The sequence below is a fragment of the Pongo abelii genome, chromosome 15, assembly GCF_028885655.2.
Source record: "Pongo abelii isolate AG06213 chromosome 15, NHGRI_mPonAbe1-v2.0_pri, whole genome shotgun sequence".
Lineage (NCBI taxonomy): Eukaryota > Metazoa > Chordata > Mammalia > Primates > Hominidae > Pongo > Pongo abelii.
In genome coordinates, this window is record NC_072000.2 from 97,974,667 (window position 1) to 97,989,479 (window position 14,813).

The following is a 14,813-nucleotide window of genomic DNA, read 5'->3' on the forward strand; positions in this document are numbered from 1 at the left end:
TTAGTCAAAAACAAATTTGGTAACTCCCACCTATGTATCATGCTATAGAACATTTGAGTTTTCATCTAAGACTACTAGTTTTAAGATAAATGTTTCAGAGTGGTACAGACACTCTCAGAAGGAAAATTGCAAGTAAGGAGACTTTAAACATCATTATGTTTTATGAAAAGGACGTTTGAAAGAGAGGGAGTCCGGAGTGGGAGGGGAGAGAGAAAATCCCAGAGATCATCCAGGCAGACAGCAGATGGTGGCCAAAGTCTTTTCTCTTTTAAAATTGATAAGAAAAAAGGAATAGCAAACATTTGGTAGAGTCCCTCTACCTTGCCTTACACATCGCTCATGTACACTACTGTGCTGTGATTTTTTTAAAAAGAATAAAAATAAGAACTTCTGATTCAAAGCTTCATTAGAAATATGAAATCCATGCAGTTCCCCTTCAGTGAGGCATTTTTGAGATTGTTCTTAGTCAGTTTCATAAATTATCTTTATTTTACTCTAGCTTGTCTCTTTGTCTTAAAGCTTAGCTAAGAAGCTAGTCTTTCACAATAATTATATCCATTTTAACAATCCAACCCAAGAAGTCCCCTCACATCTCTGTGGGAAAACATGTACATGTGTTTCTTGCAGTTAAAAAAAGCCTTCAGGCATCTAATTATTCCACCAAAAGTGGCCAGATGGAAAAGAGGCAGATAACAGCATTGTTTAAATTAAATATGAAGCTAAAACTTCAGGAAAGGTAATTTACATGACACCATCATAAGCAAAACTTGCTTAGATATGGAAATAGCTGGCTCAGCTTATAAGGCAATTTCAAACTACTATAGGGTTCCATTTTTGCATTATTATTTACTGGACCCTGACTGTTTCTAACTTGGAAGCAAGGACATGCCAGATTTATCATAAGATTGTGGAGAATGGTTTAAGACAGTAATTAAATGGAAACTGAAGAACTTGCTACTTAACAAACATACTTTTTTTGGTCCAAGTAATGAGCTCCTCTTTGCGGACCTCTTATTGATTAGACTTGAAATAAAGCAGATGCCCCTTTATACAACAAGATTTAAATTTAATTGCTGTTTAGGTTGAACTTTTTGGCAGTGGATTTACAATTTATGACTCTCTGATCTTAACCTTTACATGGTACCCACAGAAAATGGAATAGAAAATTCTGTTTTCTATAGAAGGTATACTCTGCAAGGTTTGCAGAGAGTCACATTCCTCTATGACTTTTCAAATCAAAGGCTTTGTGCATCTAAATAAAATCCATAGAATCTTATAGCTGAAACATTAGTGATGTGTTAACAGTCTCATTTTATAGAGGAAGAAACTGAGATTCTCACAAAAGAACAAGCTTGTTGGTGACTGAGCTGGGTCTCAAGCCCAGAGGTCCTGAGCTCTGTAACAAGGCATGTAACTGCCAGTAGGAATTCAGCACCTTCATTTCATCCTAATTGATGGGATTCACAATCTTTTTAACTGCTAATCTACAATTTGTATGATTAGACATAAGGAGTACTTTCACTGGTGCTGTAAGAACCAGGAAATTTTGTCTTCATGTATTTAGAATACTGATGAAGATTAATTGAATAGAATGCAGCAGTTATGTTATATAAGCACAATACTGAACTAATGGTATCAATCCCACGTCAACATAGGGTGCTTAATTATATCATGTTCCTCATCGCCTGGAACGCATAATTAAACAATAATAGGTATGTAATAATGATAATCCCTCCTGTATATATAGTATCTCTTTACTTACAGGAAAACTAATGTAGTGAGGGATTAAGTGATTCTGCTTTGGTGATTGCTTAAGGTCACATATGACTAACTAGTTAGGATCAGAACTGATGCTGGCATCCAAGGGATTTGGCTTTCTTTCTTTCTACCACAACTACCTCTTGATGAACTGGTCTTAAGGTATTTCTGCCCTGTGGGACATGAGGACACCAGTCTGGTTATGGAGTTGGCCTGGGCTTTCAGGCCTGCTACAGAGTGGCTTAAGGCCATGAGTGTCCAGACCAAAAGACTTTGCCAGTTAGGACCCCAGATTGGTCCAGAGCTATCCCCATCTCTCGTGGGACTTGCATACTCCAAGTTCTGCCTCAGCCTGCAGAGAAACCTGGAGATCTCTTGGCCTGCGTTTGTATCCATAAGAGAAGGTGCCCAGTACTAGTTAGGACCAATAAAGCACTCTTGTATTGACCTTTCCTGTCTCCTTAGTGTCCCAGCCTAGAATTCCAAATAACTTTTCTTTGGGCTCTTTCTTTCTTTCTACAGATGGTTTACAATTCACTTCTTCACTAACTTGCAAAATGCCTATTGACCATTAAGATCCAGTAAGTCAGAGTACAGTTGTTTTTATAGGAATACTCTTGTTTGAAGATATATTTTTGGGAAGTGACAATTTTGTTCAACAAACATTACAAATACTTTTTTTGAGATGGGGTCTTTTTATGTGGCTCAGGCTGGTCTTGAGCTTCTGGGCTGAAGGGATCCTCTCACCTCAGCCTCCTGAGTAGCTTGGATCAGAGGTGTGTGCCACAAATGCTTGTTCAACAGATATTTATTTTACACCTGCTGGACTAGGAAATACGAAGAATACAAAGATGCTTCAGAAATTTTTATACTCTTAACTTGCTTATGGCCAAGTAAGGGATATTAAGTATGAACATCAGTAAACTCTCATCTTGAGTGAAAGTGACAGTACGTAGGATGAGTCACGTCAAATGCAAAGGGAGGGGAGCTTTCTACCAGCTGGAGACATCAGGGAAGGTCTCATGGACAGGTGGCTTTTCAGCCAGGCTTGATTGGTGGATGAGACATAAACACACGATAATAGGATGTGGAATAGGAAGGAGAAAAGGCAGGGATGGGGAGCATAGGAGGATATGAAGTTAGCCACTGCCCCAGCTTTCCAGCCTTGCTGTGGATGTGTGCACACACAAGTGAAAACTGAGGTAAGGAGGCAGGGAGATGAGCGAGGCAGTGTAGAGAGCTGCCTATGGAGTGGAACCTCATTTATAGTGCTTACTCATTGGCTGCCCTGGACCAAGTGCAGAGTAAGCTCATGGAGGGATCCTTTCTTCCTCTACCTAATTGTCACTTGTTGGTTTGGCAGAGGGGTCAGTGAGTCAATTCATATATAGAAATGTTCCAATATTCCTGCTGCTTTGGGACTTTATCAATTTTTCTCTTATACAGAATGTAAGCTCTGACATTTATTTGAGTTTAGTGCACTTTGACAGACATTTATGTATATTAAGTATCTACTGTATGTCAGACATTGGCCCCTATTCTGTGAGGGATGTAAAGATGGATAAAATATGTCATTTGCCTTCAAGAAGCCTATGTTCTTATTAGAGTATTAAGGCAAATGAATACACAAAATGTTCTGCCTTGCATAATTATCATTAGCCACATGGAGTTAGGAAAATGCTAAAGGAAATTTTCCTCCATTCTTTTTTTCTCTCCTGTCCTCCCTCCTTTCTTGTCCTTGGAAATTTAAAGAATTTAGGGATCACATCCAATTGCTGAGAGGAATATTGGGTATATCTAATAAGAATGGCTTTTGGGGACCAGTTTATAATACAAAATTGTTGGGGGAGGATAGAGAACCACCTTGCAAGGTGAAGAGAGCACCATGAGCAAAGGTGCAAAGAGGGAAAAACGTTGGCTCCATTCTGAGACCCATGAGTAGCCCAGCTTGTAAGAACGTTGACCATTTTGGGTGAAATAATAGGAGATAAGTCTGGAAATGCAGATCCTGATCCTGCCTGGTTTCAAATCATCTGAATAAATAATGTTGTATTACACTTTGGAGTTTCAGTCAGTTATACAGCTCTGTGGGCAGATTGTCATGGAATCAGTCCACATTAAAGGTATGGTAGGAATAGCTCTGCCTCCATAATTATAAATATAATTATATTTTCTTTTTATAGAAAATATAAAATCAGACACTTTAACATGTTAACGCTCTATGGTTAGGACAGATATAGGAATTTCATAGACTAGAATTCAAAACTGTTAAGCGTTTTGTTTTCCTTAGAGAAAATACTTGTAGGCATTTAGTTTTAAAATGGAAATTTCATACCTTTTCTAGGTTAAAACATTAATATAGTCTTTATCTATAGAGAACATTTCAGCTTATCCACAACTCATTTTTCTTAGGGATTTGATTAAGGTAACTTGTCTTTATGAAGAGTGCACCAGTCACAAGCTTACTCTATTTCATAGAGAGGCAATAAACGAAGTGCAGATTTGCAAAGCCCACTCTGGAGGGGTAAATTATTAGAATAAAAAGAGATTAAAATTTTTTTATGCAAAAGTTTCCATAAACATCCTTTTTTCAGTACATTTGTTAAAGATCACTCATTACTTGCTATTCAGGGAAAGCAGCAAACTTAAGATCAGTGAAAATGATCTAGTGAGATGGGCATGTATGAAATGACAATCATCAGGAAAATGTGATGGGAAAACTCAGGGTTGCACATTGTTTAGAAACATGCCCACTTGTAATGAGAAGAAGAATTTTTAAATATTTAAGCTGAAGTCTGATGGTCTATTTTCTAGACTTGAATTGGGATGGAAGGAAACAGGGGCAGGGTCCCAGTTGGGCCTTGCTGGAAGCTCCCTTTCTTCTGTATTGAGGTCCCTTCATTCTCAGCACTATAAAACAAAGGAGCAACTTCCTCTCAAACACTCTCCAGTTCCAGTTTTTAACTCTGGGACTTTGGAGTTGAGCCAGTGTGGACATGAGGTGGCTGAGCAGGACTGAGTGACACATGTTCTCTTCAACCTTGCACCCCAGAGCTAAAAGGAATTGAAGATTGAAGCTATATTGTAACAGCCATTACTTGCTGCTATAATAACATTGAACCCTGCAGGGGACCCTGTCGTATTCTTGGCCCAAACATGTCCAAAGCAATAATGGCCTTCTAGTTGTAAAGTAATACTCTAGTGGAAAAACAAATCTAGAGTAAATATTTTTCTTTTTCTTTTCTTTTCTTTTTTTTTTTTTTTTGAGACAAGGCCTTGCTTTGTTGCCCAGGCTGGAGTAGAGTGGCATGATCGCAGCTCACTGCAGCTTCAACTTCCCAAGCTCAAGTGATCCTCCTGCCTCAGCCTCCCAAGTAGCTGGGACTACAGGTGTGCACCACCATGTCCAGCTAATTTTTGTATTTTTTGTAGAGACCAGGTCTTGTCATGTTGCCTAGGCTGGTTTCAAACTCCTGGGCTCAAGTGATTCTCCCACCTCGGCCTCCCAAAGTGCTGGGATTACAGGTGTGAGCCACTGTGCCCGGCCTGAGTCAACTATTTTTCAATGCTGAAAAAATAGCCCTGTAAACTTTTTCTATTTTGCCTTACAAGGATTTACATAGGTATTGTCTTTGGTCAAATCCTATATTATGAACATTTAATTTAACCACATGCTGTGATGCTTCACCTTTCTAGCCTCTCATTGAAATAGGGTATTCCACATACATTGATTTTCCTGATGCATGCCTAATAAGTAATTATAATATAAACAATTTATTGATCACCCTGCATGTGAAACACTGTAATAAACAAATTCTTAGGTTTTATTTGAATAATTTTTGATAAAAAGTTTCTCTAAAGTGCATCATACATATTCATTCCTTCATGAACAGATTCTATGAGACAGAAAAGTGTGAGTGTCCTGGAATCATACTGAAGTGTGTCAGATGGTTTTCTCTGTGTTAGAGGCTCTTAAACTGAGCTGCCTCTGCTGCCTCTTCACTTACTGTCAACTATCCCTTCTCAGCAGTTCACTTTTGAACAGACCAACATTCATCTGATTGTCTGGGAAACTCGACAACTAAGCTTGTTACCTTATGTGCAGGTGTGAACTGGTAAATTCCGAATTTGACCTTCATGCTCCTATCCCAGAGAAAAAGTATTTGGGCTTGATACAGCAAATTTCTGCAATTCCCAGAAACATTTCTTATGCCTCGCTTCTCTTGGCTGTGTCCCGGAAGGCTGAGATTTTGCCAAATTAACTGAGGAGTTAATAGGTATAAATTACTGCCTAACTCTTTGTTGCATCCTTTATACCATAATTATAATGGGTGTAACCAAGGCTTGGTTTATAATGGTTTGTAACCAAAGCTTGTCATCATTTAGTAGAACGTTTCCTTGCAGAACGAGAGATGAGAATGCCAATGTGCTGATCTAACCCACCAGACAAAACCTTTGTTTTCAATTTAAAAATTCTAATGTTGCTTATTAAAAAAAAAAAAGGACAAGAGTATTTTGAATAATCCCCAAACCATAAATATAGAAGAGCAAATATCAGTCTTCCTTCTCCCAAAGTCCTGAACCAAACCTGATAAGAAGGGGCAGAAGAACAAAGAGAGACAGGGTAATTTCTGACTTTGAAAAATAACAGAGAAAGTCAATGTCAGGGAGCTGCTCAGGTGCTGTTATTTACTAGGTTAAGAGGAGGCCAAGGGCGAAGGTATTTTTTCTTTCCATGTGAACTTTCCGCTCACCTTCATGTGGTGTTTTTCTGTTTTTAAAAGTTCATGCTTTGCTCTCTTTCTGTTTGTGTCCTCTCCCTTCCTTGTATGTTTCTCATGACATACAGCAGGGCTTATAATTTGCTATTTATAATTTTGACTATTTCATTTAAAGAGTACCTATTGCTAATATCTCAGGGTTTGGAAAAGATTTGTTTTTTGCACTAGCTGATTCATGAACATAACTAAATTGAGATAATAATTTAAACAAAATAACCCAGTGGTTTTGCCCTCAGTGGATTTTAGACTATAACATTTTGTAGTTATTCTTACATGCTTATTTTACAAAGCTGGAAGGGAAACTTCCTTTATCACTGAGGATAAAACTTTGCCAACATATTAAAAAATTTGCTAAATGCAAAATTTATGTAGGCATTTGTCTTACTGTTTGAGGATAATATTGCTTCATAGCACCCTATTTTTATTCCCATTCCCTTAATTCTCCCAGATTACTTGGTTGTTGATGAATACAATAACTTTCACCCCTGGACTAGGGCTCTGCCTACTGGGCCATATTGTGCCTTTAAGTTTCTTAAAGTCTGTCTGGAGCAGAAAGTTTTGTAGAAGCAGAAACAAGGGTGCTTTATCAATATCTAAGAGAGATTTTAGTGTCACTTTACTTGTGAGTGAGCCACCCACTGACAGCCTTTCTTCTACTGACAGGACAACAATCTCCCGAGAATGACAACACCATCAAGGACCTGCTCCCAGAAGACGCTGGGATCGACCACCAGACAGTTCACCAGCTGATTACAGTGCTCATGAAGTTCATGGCCAAGGACGAAAGCAGCGCCGAGTCAGACATCAGCAGTGCAAAGGCCTTCAACACGGTCAAGCGACACCTGTACGTCTTACTCGGCTATGACCAGCAGGAAGGTTGCTTCATGATCGCACCTCAAAAAATGCGCCTGTCAACTTGCTTTAATGCATTCATTGCAGGAATTGCCCAAGTAAGTGTAATAACAGCTTTCAGAAGTCACATCCTTATACTTTCAGTAGAAGCAAGGCATTACATAGCATGTAGCCAACATTGGTTCAGCATAAAGGTTTGTACAAATTGCTTGGTATTATCAGGAGTGTGTGTAGGGGAAAGTGAACATTAGTAAGAATTGGGAGCCTGGCTGAGGAATAGTGAGACAGAGAATGAGAGAGACTGTGTGTATGTGTGTGTGTGTGTGTGTGTGTGTGTGTATGTGTGAGAGAGAGAGAGAAAAATGCTAACCTTGTAGCATATGAAGCGTGTCTGTACCTTGATATGATAGTTACATAATCATTTTACTACATTTGGTTTCTTTTTTTTTTTTTTGAGATGGAGTCTCCCTCTGTTGCTCAGGCTGGAGTGCAGTGGCGCAATCTCAGCTCACTGCAAGCTCCGCTTCCCAGGTTCACGCCATTCTCCTGCCTCAGCCTCCCAAGTAGCTGGGACTACAGGTGCCCACCACCACGCCCGGTTAATTTTTTGTATTTTTAGTAGAGATGGGGTTTCATCATGTTAGCCAGGATGGTCTCGATCTCCTGACCTTGTGATCCACCCGTCTTGGCCTCCCAAAGTGCTGGGATTACGGACGTGAGCCACCCTTGGTTTCTAGATCACTGTGCTTATTTTTTTTCAATTGCTAACTAAAAATAGTTAAATTTGGTTTGTTAATTCTATGTTAGAAATTATAATTTTAGTTTATATTAATTTCAATTGTATCTTACTGAAGAAATCTTTCCAGTTAGAAGGAGGTTCTAATATTCACATGTTCTAATACTTTGTTTAGTGTAAAACAGCTAAATTTGGAGCTATGTAAAGCCTTGTTTTCTCTGTGTGTTTCAGCTACTTTCCATTTGGTATTACACCCTCAAATTTACATTTATCTATTAAAATTACCATTTTATCAAACATTTTCATGCACAGTAAAAAAAAAAAAAAAAAAAAAAAAAGAATTGGTAGCCTGGTATCATCAAGGGAGTGTGGGAGATATTTTTTCTTTTGTAAAATATACATACAATTTGCCATTTTTACAGTTTTAACTGGACAGTTCAGTGGCATTGAGTAATTTTATGTTGTTGTGTAACCATCACCACCGTCCATCTTCAGAACTTTTTTATCATCCTAAACTGAAACTCTGTACCCATTAAACAATAAGAGAATATAGGCTTTTTTGTTTGTGTGGTTTTATTTTTATTTATTTATTTATTTATTTATTTATTTATTTCGAGACGGAGTCTTGCTGTGTTGCCAGGCTGGAGTGCAGTGGCGCAATCTCGGCTCACTGCAAGCTCCGCCTCCTGGGTTCATGCCATTCTCCTGCCTCAGCCTCCGGAGTAGCTGGGATCACAGGCGCCCGCCACCACGCCCAGCTAATTTTTTTGTATTTTTAGTAGAGACGAGGTTTCACCATGTTGGTCAGGCTGGTCTTGAACTCCTGGCCTCAAGTGATCCACCCACCTCGGCCTCCCAAAGTGCTGGAATTACAGCTGTGAGCCACTGTTTGTGTGGTTTAAAAAAAAAAAAAAAAAAGTCCTTTTCCTTTTTTGGCTTCAGGTGGAGAGAGTTGAATTAATCATACAACTTAACTTTATGCCCCACCATCATCACTGGCTTTTCCATGTGCGTCTGCTACTTCTAACTGCTGTATTGCATGCCATGGTGGACAGACACCATACTTTACTCATCCATTGCCCTAGTGATGGACTCATATTGCTCCCAATGCCTCACTACCCCAAACAGTTCAATAATAAGCATCTTTGTATTCGCACCTTATCAGCCAATGTGAGAATTCCTTAGGGAGATGGATCCAGAAGAATTGCTGGGTTGTAGGGTAAATGTAAGCCTAATTTGGTCAATGCTACAAATCTCACTCTCCAGAACAGCTGCACCAATCTGCAAAGATAGAGGACTTGGGGCTACAGAGATGCGGATATGAATTTCAGCTCCACCTCTGTTATTAGCTGCTAGGGCTTAGGCACTCTCTGCTTGCTTGCTTATTGGTACACAGATTTCCTTTTTTGATAGATTAGAGGAAACATATTGCAAAGCACCTTGATCAATGCCTGTCTCATGGTAGGAACTCAATAGATGATTGCTGTTATTGTCAATTAGCTCAAATAGACTGTAACATAATGAACAAAGATAAGCAACGTGAGAGTAATGTGCGTGTAGTCGTCCTGTGCTGATGCTGATAACTGGATGGATCACCGCTTTTTCTCAGCTGTCACTGTTTCAGATACCAAACTCTTCCTCCTTCTTCTCCCCACCCTCTAAATCAACATTATGCATGTCTACTTTAGAAATATAAGCTAAACTCAAGGCTGGGCATGGTGGCTCATGCCTGTAATCCCAGCACTTTGGTAGGCCGAGGTGGGAGGATCACAAGGTCAGGAGTTTGAAACCTGCCTGGCCAATATGGTGAAACCCTGTCTCTACTAAAAATACAAAAATTAGCTGGCTGTGGTGGCGCGTGCCTGTAGTCCCAGCTACATGGGAGGCTGAGGCAGGAGAATTGCTGGAACCTGGGAGGTAGAGGTTGCAGTGAGCCAAGATTGCACCACTAAACTCCAGCCTGGGCGACAGAGTGAGACTCCATCTCAAAAAAAAAGAAATGTAAGCTAAAAATTAAAAATTAAATTTTTATATGGGGTTTGTATAACTCCAGAAAACCTGTGTCAAAAATAACTTCCTAACATTTTGGCATATATTGCTCCCTCCCAATTTATACACATACATAATTTCATACTCACATATGTATGTCTGCACACTTTTACAATAATAGGTTCATATTATACATACTGATATATATGCCACCTTTAAAAAATTTTTTTATTTCAATGGGTTTTTGGCAAACAGGTGGTGTTTGCTTACATGGTTCTTTAGTGGTAATTTCTGAGATTTTGGTGCAACCTTTTTAAACCTAAAATTTATTATGAAGTTTATATCATGTAAATAAATTTGTATCATATTCTGTGTAATGGCTACATAGTTTTCTGTAGTTATACAAACAGTATTTTGTTTATCTAATTCCATATTATTGAATATGGAGGTTGTTTTCAGTTTGGGGTGACTATAAACAAAACCATGTTGAATTTCTTTATACATACATTTTGGAACACTTGTCTGATTATTTCCTTGGGATATATTTAATGGCTGTATTAGAGGGTATGTGCTTTTTCTTTCTTTCTTTTTTCCTTTTTTTTTTTTTTTTTTGAGACAGGGTCTCACTCTGGTAGCCCAGGCTGGAGTGCAGTGGTGTGATCATGGCTCACTGCAGCCTCGACCTCCCAGGCTCAGAGGATCCTCCCAGCTCAGCCTCCCAAGTAGCTAGGACTATAGGTGTGTGCCACCACACCGAATTATTGTATTTTTGGTAGAGACAGGGTTTCGCCATGTTGCCCGAGCATGCTCTTGGGCTCAAGCAATCTATCTGCCTCAGCCTCCCAAAGTGCTGGGATTGCAGGCATGAGCCACTGCACCTGGCATGTGCTTTTTCTTATTCCTGAATATATATTGCTAAATTGTTCTCCTGAAAGATTGTATCAAGTTTGGTTGGTATAATACTTGGTTCAGATTGAACCAAGTATTGCCGGTTGTCTAGGAATTCCCATTTCTGCAGGTGGTTACCAATACTAGGTTTCTTCATTGTCTAGTTTAACTCTGGTTAATAGTTGAATGGACAAAATTTTATTTTCAATAGGTACTGAAATAAATAATTAATTAGATTAAAACTATTTTCATTTACAAGTTTCAAAAATTTTTTGTGAGGTTGGGCTTTTCCTCCTTCTTGCGTACTAGCCATTACTTTTAATATTCTGTGGGATGCCTGTTAAATATTTTGCCTGTTAAAAATTTTAACCACTGGGATGGCTCAAATTTTTCCTTTTGACTTCTGAGTGTTCTTTGTAGTTTTCCATCAGTTATTAATATTTTTTCTATTTCAGGTTATGGACTATAACATTAACTTGGGAAAACACCTTCTCCCCTTAGTGGTTCAGGTGCTCAAATACTGCTCTTGTCCTCAACTCCGGCATTATTTCCAACAGCCGCCTCGTTGCTCCCTCTGGTCCCTAAAGCCTCACATCCGGCAGATGTGGTTGAAGGCCTTGCTTGTCATCCTTTACAAGGTGAGCTGGGTGGTCACTGCTGTTTTGGATGCAATAGTTCTCTTAGAGAGTGTATAGCATTAGGAGAACACCTGAGTCTTCAGTTGAAAATTTTGTAGAATAAAAGTTTGACCTTCAGAAGGAAGATCAGGATATGCAATTACTGTTAAGAACCAAAGAGCTATTGAAATGAAAATAGAAATGGGAGGCCCTGTCAATATATGCTCTAAAAATGTATAAAACAAAGAATGATAAATGGTAGGCTATTGATCAAGAACCTCTGTGTATACTCAGTCTTGTATTTTATCTAAGTATTAAATTATTATTTCAGAAAACAAAAGATATCTGAAATTGTATTCATCCACTAAATGTTTATGCCAGATAATTTTCTTGAAAAGAAATGTAACTATGAACTGGCATGCATTGCTGTCAGTGGTTTGGTGAAGGAGGAAATGAATATGGTCCCTTGTAAAAATAAGGCTATAGAGGAGGGCGTGGTGGCTCACTCCTGTAATCCCAGCACTTATGGGAGGCCGAGGTGGGTGGATTGCCTGACTCCGGGAGTTCGAGCCCAGCCTGAGCAACATGGTGAAATCCCATCTCTACAAAAAATTAGCCAAGCATGGTTGCACGTGCCTGGTCCCACCTACTTGGGAGGCTGAGGTGGGAGAATCACCTGAGCCCGGTAGGTTGAGGCCGCAGTGAGCTATGATCACGCCACTGCACTCCAACCTGGGCGACAGAGTGAGACCCTGTCTCTAACTAAACAAATAAATAAGGCCATGAGCAGAATTTGTTTCTACTTCTCTCTCTCTCTCATATATATATTTATCCCCAAGAGATATTGCAAAAAGTATCCAGCAAGATCAGGTGGAAAAGCTTACCCTTTAAAATAACCATTTATCTTTTTCTCCCTCGTTTCACTGGGCAGTATCCATACCGAGACTGTGATATCAGCAAGATCCTGCTGCATCTGATTCACATAACAGTCAATACACTCAATGCGCAGTATCATAGCTGCAAGCCCCATGCCACGGCAGGACCTTTGTACAGTGACAACAGTAACATAAGCAGATACAGCGAAAAAGAAAAAGGTACATATCTAAATTCCATCCCAAACCTAGCTTCAATACATAATAGATTTCTGGACAATGTTTTCTTAGGAGATAGAGGAGTGTTCCCAGATATCATTCTGGAGTAAAAAAAAAAAATCACTTTCTTAATTTTCCAACTTACCGTGAATGTTGCTGCTTTAACTTTGAAATTGAGCATTCAAGAGGAATAATTGATATACTTCCAAAGCCTATATCGTAAGAAATAATATTTTGTAAAATATTTTCTGCTGTTTGAATCGGGAGCCTTTGTGAGCCTTTTCTTACGTGTTAGAAGCATCTCGTTTTTGGGCTATAAAATAAGTCTTGGTTGGCACACAGTGGAGCAATTCTTTGTAGGTCTCTAGTTTGCCCCTGATCTTTGTGCTCATAGAGTTTCAATGGAGTCTAAGTTTGCTGAAGTGCTTTTCCCTAGACTTTTAATTCAATACAAAGTGATTCAAGGCAAGGGAAATGAAACATTTTTGTTGCATAGGTGTAAGCTATCTCCATTATCAACACTTTTTCTATTGCTACCTTTTTCTAAAAGGAGGCAGTAGAATGCAACTTTAGCTAGAGTAAAATTGCAGCCTGTTTTCAGGTGAGACACAAAGAACCAGGGTGTATATTTTTAGTTTTTAGTGTAAGTCATGGCTGACTAGATTTTAAACTGACATCATTTAATCTAGTCTTTGGAGAAAACCAAGTGTCCAGTGACCCTTTATGAGGTTAGTAGAGTCTCTTTTAGTAGGACTGCTCTGGAGATATCTCAAAAGTATAAATTGTAGCCAGTGTTCCACTGTTTGTTATTGCTGAAAAGTTCCAAAAATCTAGTTTGGCTACAGACGGAACTCGAGAACTAGGTTCTTTAAGTTCTGGTACCATTCAGATCCCTCCTAAAGAATATCTTGTCTACCAGTTTAGGGTTTAGTCTCTGGGAAATTGGGGAGATCTGTTAAGCTGTGGATGTTTTCAGTGTGGGCTTAGAGTTTGGGCCAAACCCTGATGAACCTTTCTGGATGGGAGGCGCCATCTTGTGGTCTTTCAGTCTTGATTGTTTCAATGCATTTTGAAAATTGTTTCAAAGTTATGTAATGCAAGTCACGTAACTATTGGTTGGAAAAACTGCATTTTTCGATGGATATTTTTCCAAAAAGGAAATAGAGAAGTAAAACAGATTATTGTGTTGCATTTCCCCAGAAACATGGGAATTTGATAGGCATTCCCATCTTTGTGGAAGTTCACTGTGTTTAAAAACAAATTCATTTTGATTAACATTTATTTTTATCTAATTAAAAAGTTTAGTATGGTTATTTCATCTAAAATTTACTGCTTCAAGTTGCATTTACTTGTAGAATTTTGTGCATTAGAACAGGGTCAGTCCTTAAAACTTGATGCACATACTGCCCTTATGCTAAAAAAAACTTGAATGATCATAATCGCACCTGAGCCTCATTTGTCATATAGGTAGATGTAAATACAGGTCAAACATTATGAGTTCAGTGATATTCAACTTGAATAGTAGGTTAACTCCATTTATGATGCTATTAAATGCATTTTAGTAGCTTTTTCTGTTGCCACTTTGTACGTGGCTTTGGCCTTTCAAAAGGACGAAAGAAGAAAATTGGTTAAGTAAACTTTATGGGTTGCAACATATCAACTCTTTCCTCATTAACATATTTTGGGGTTTATCTTGGATTTAAAAATGGCCACATGGGTATAGAATGGAGGACGTAGAAACAAGTTCAACAGGCACTCGAAGTGACCGGTTTGTTTATGTAGGATTAGGGATCATAAGTGTCAAAGATTCTTTCTGGGATTCATGAGATCCATAATAGTTACACGTGGTAAACTCCTCAGAGAAGAGTCTTACTTTAATAGGAGGAAATGTTATTTTCTGTTTTCTTTTTCCTTTGTTTACTCTTTCAGTCCATAATCATTCGTGGAGCTTTTGAGATGACAAGTGGCTTTTCTAAGCTTTTTCTGTGTGTTGCGTGTCTCATTATCAAATGTAGAGTACAGTATTTTGCATTCACACCATATAAGGTGCATGTACTGTTAGGCTGTGTCTATGCCAGTTACCAAATCCCAGAAAGGCAGA

General features: G+C 38.7%; 1 protein-coding gene across 19 annotated transcripts in view; it reads left to right on the forward strand.

Moving 5' to 3' along the window:
* UNC79 (unc-79 homolog, NALCN channel complex subunit) overlaps window positions 1-14,813 on the forward strand; it is a 280,888-nt gene that overhangs the window by 175,386 nt on the left and 90,689 nt on the right. For 18 of the 19 annotated variants that reach the window (XM_054530438.2, XM_054530441.2, XM_024231534.3 and 15 more), the window contains 3 exons: window positions 7,203-7,489; window positions 11,460-11,642; window positions 12,553-12,715. In XM_054530438.2, the coding sequence (XP_054386413.2) occupies window positions 7,203-7,489; window positions 11,460-11,642; window positions 12,553-12,715 (633 nt within the window). The remainder of the gene's footprint in view (window positions 1-7,202; window positions 7,490-11,459; window positions 11,643-12,552; window positions 12,716-14,813) is intronic. The other variant, XM_054530432.2, reaches the window with a different exon arrangement.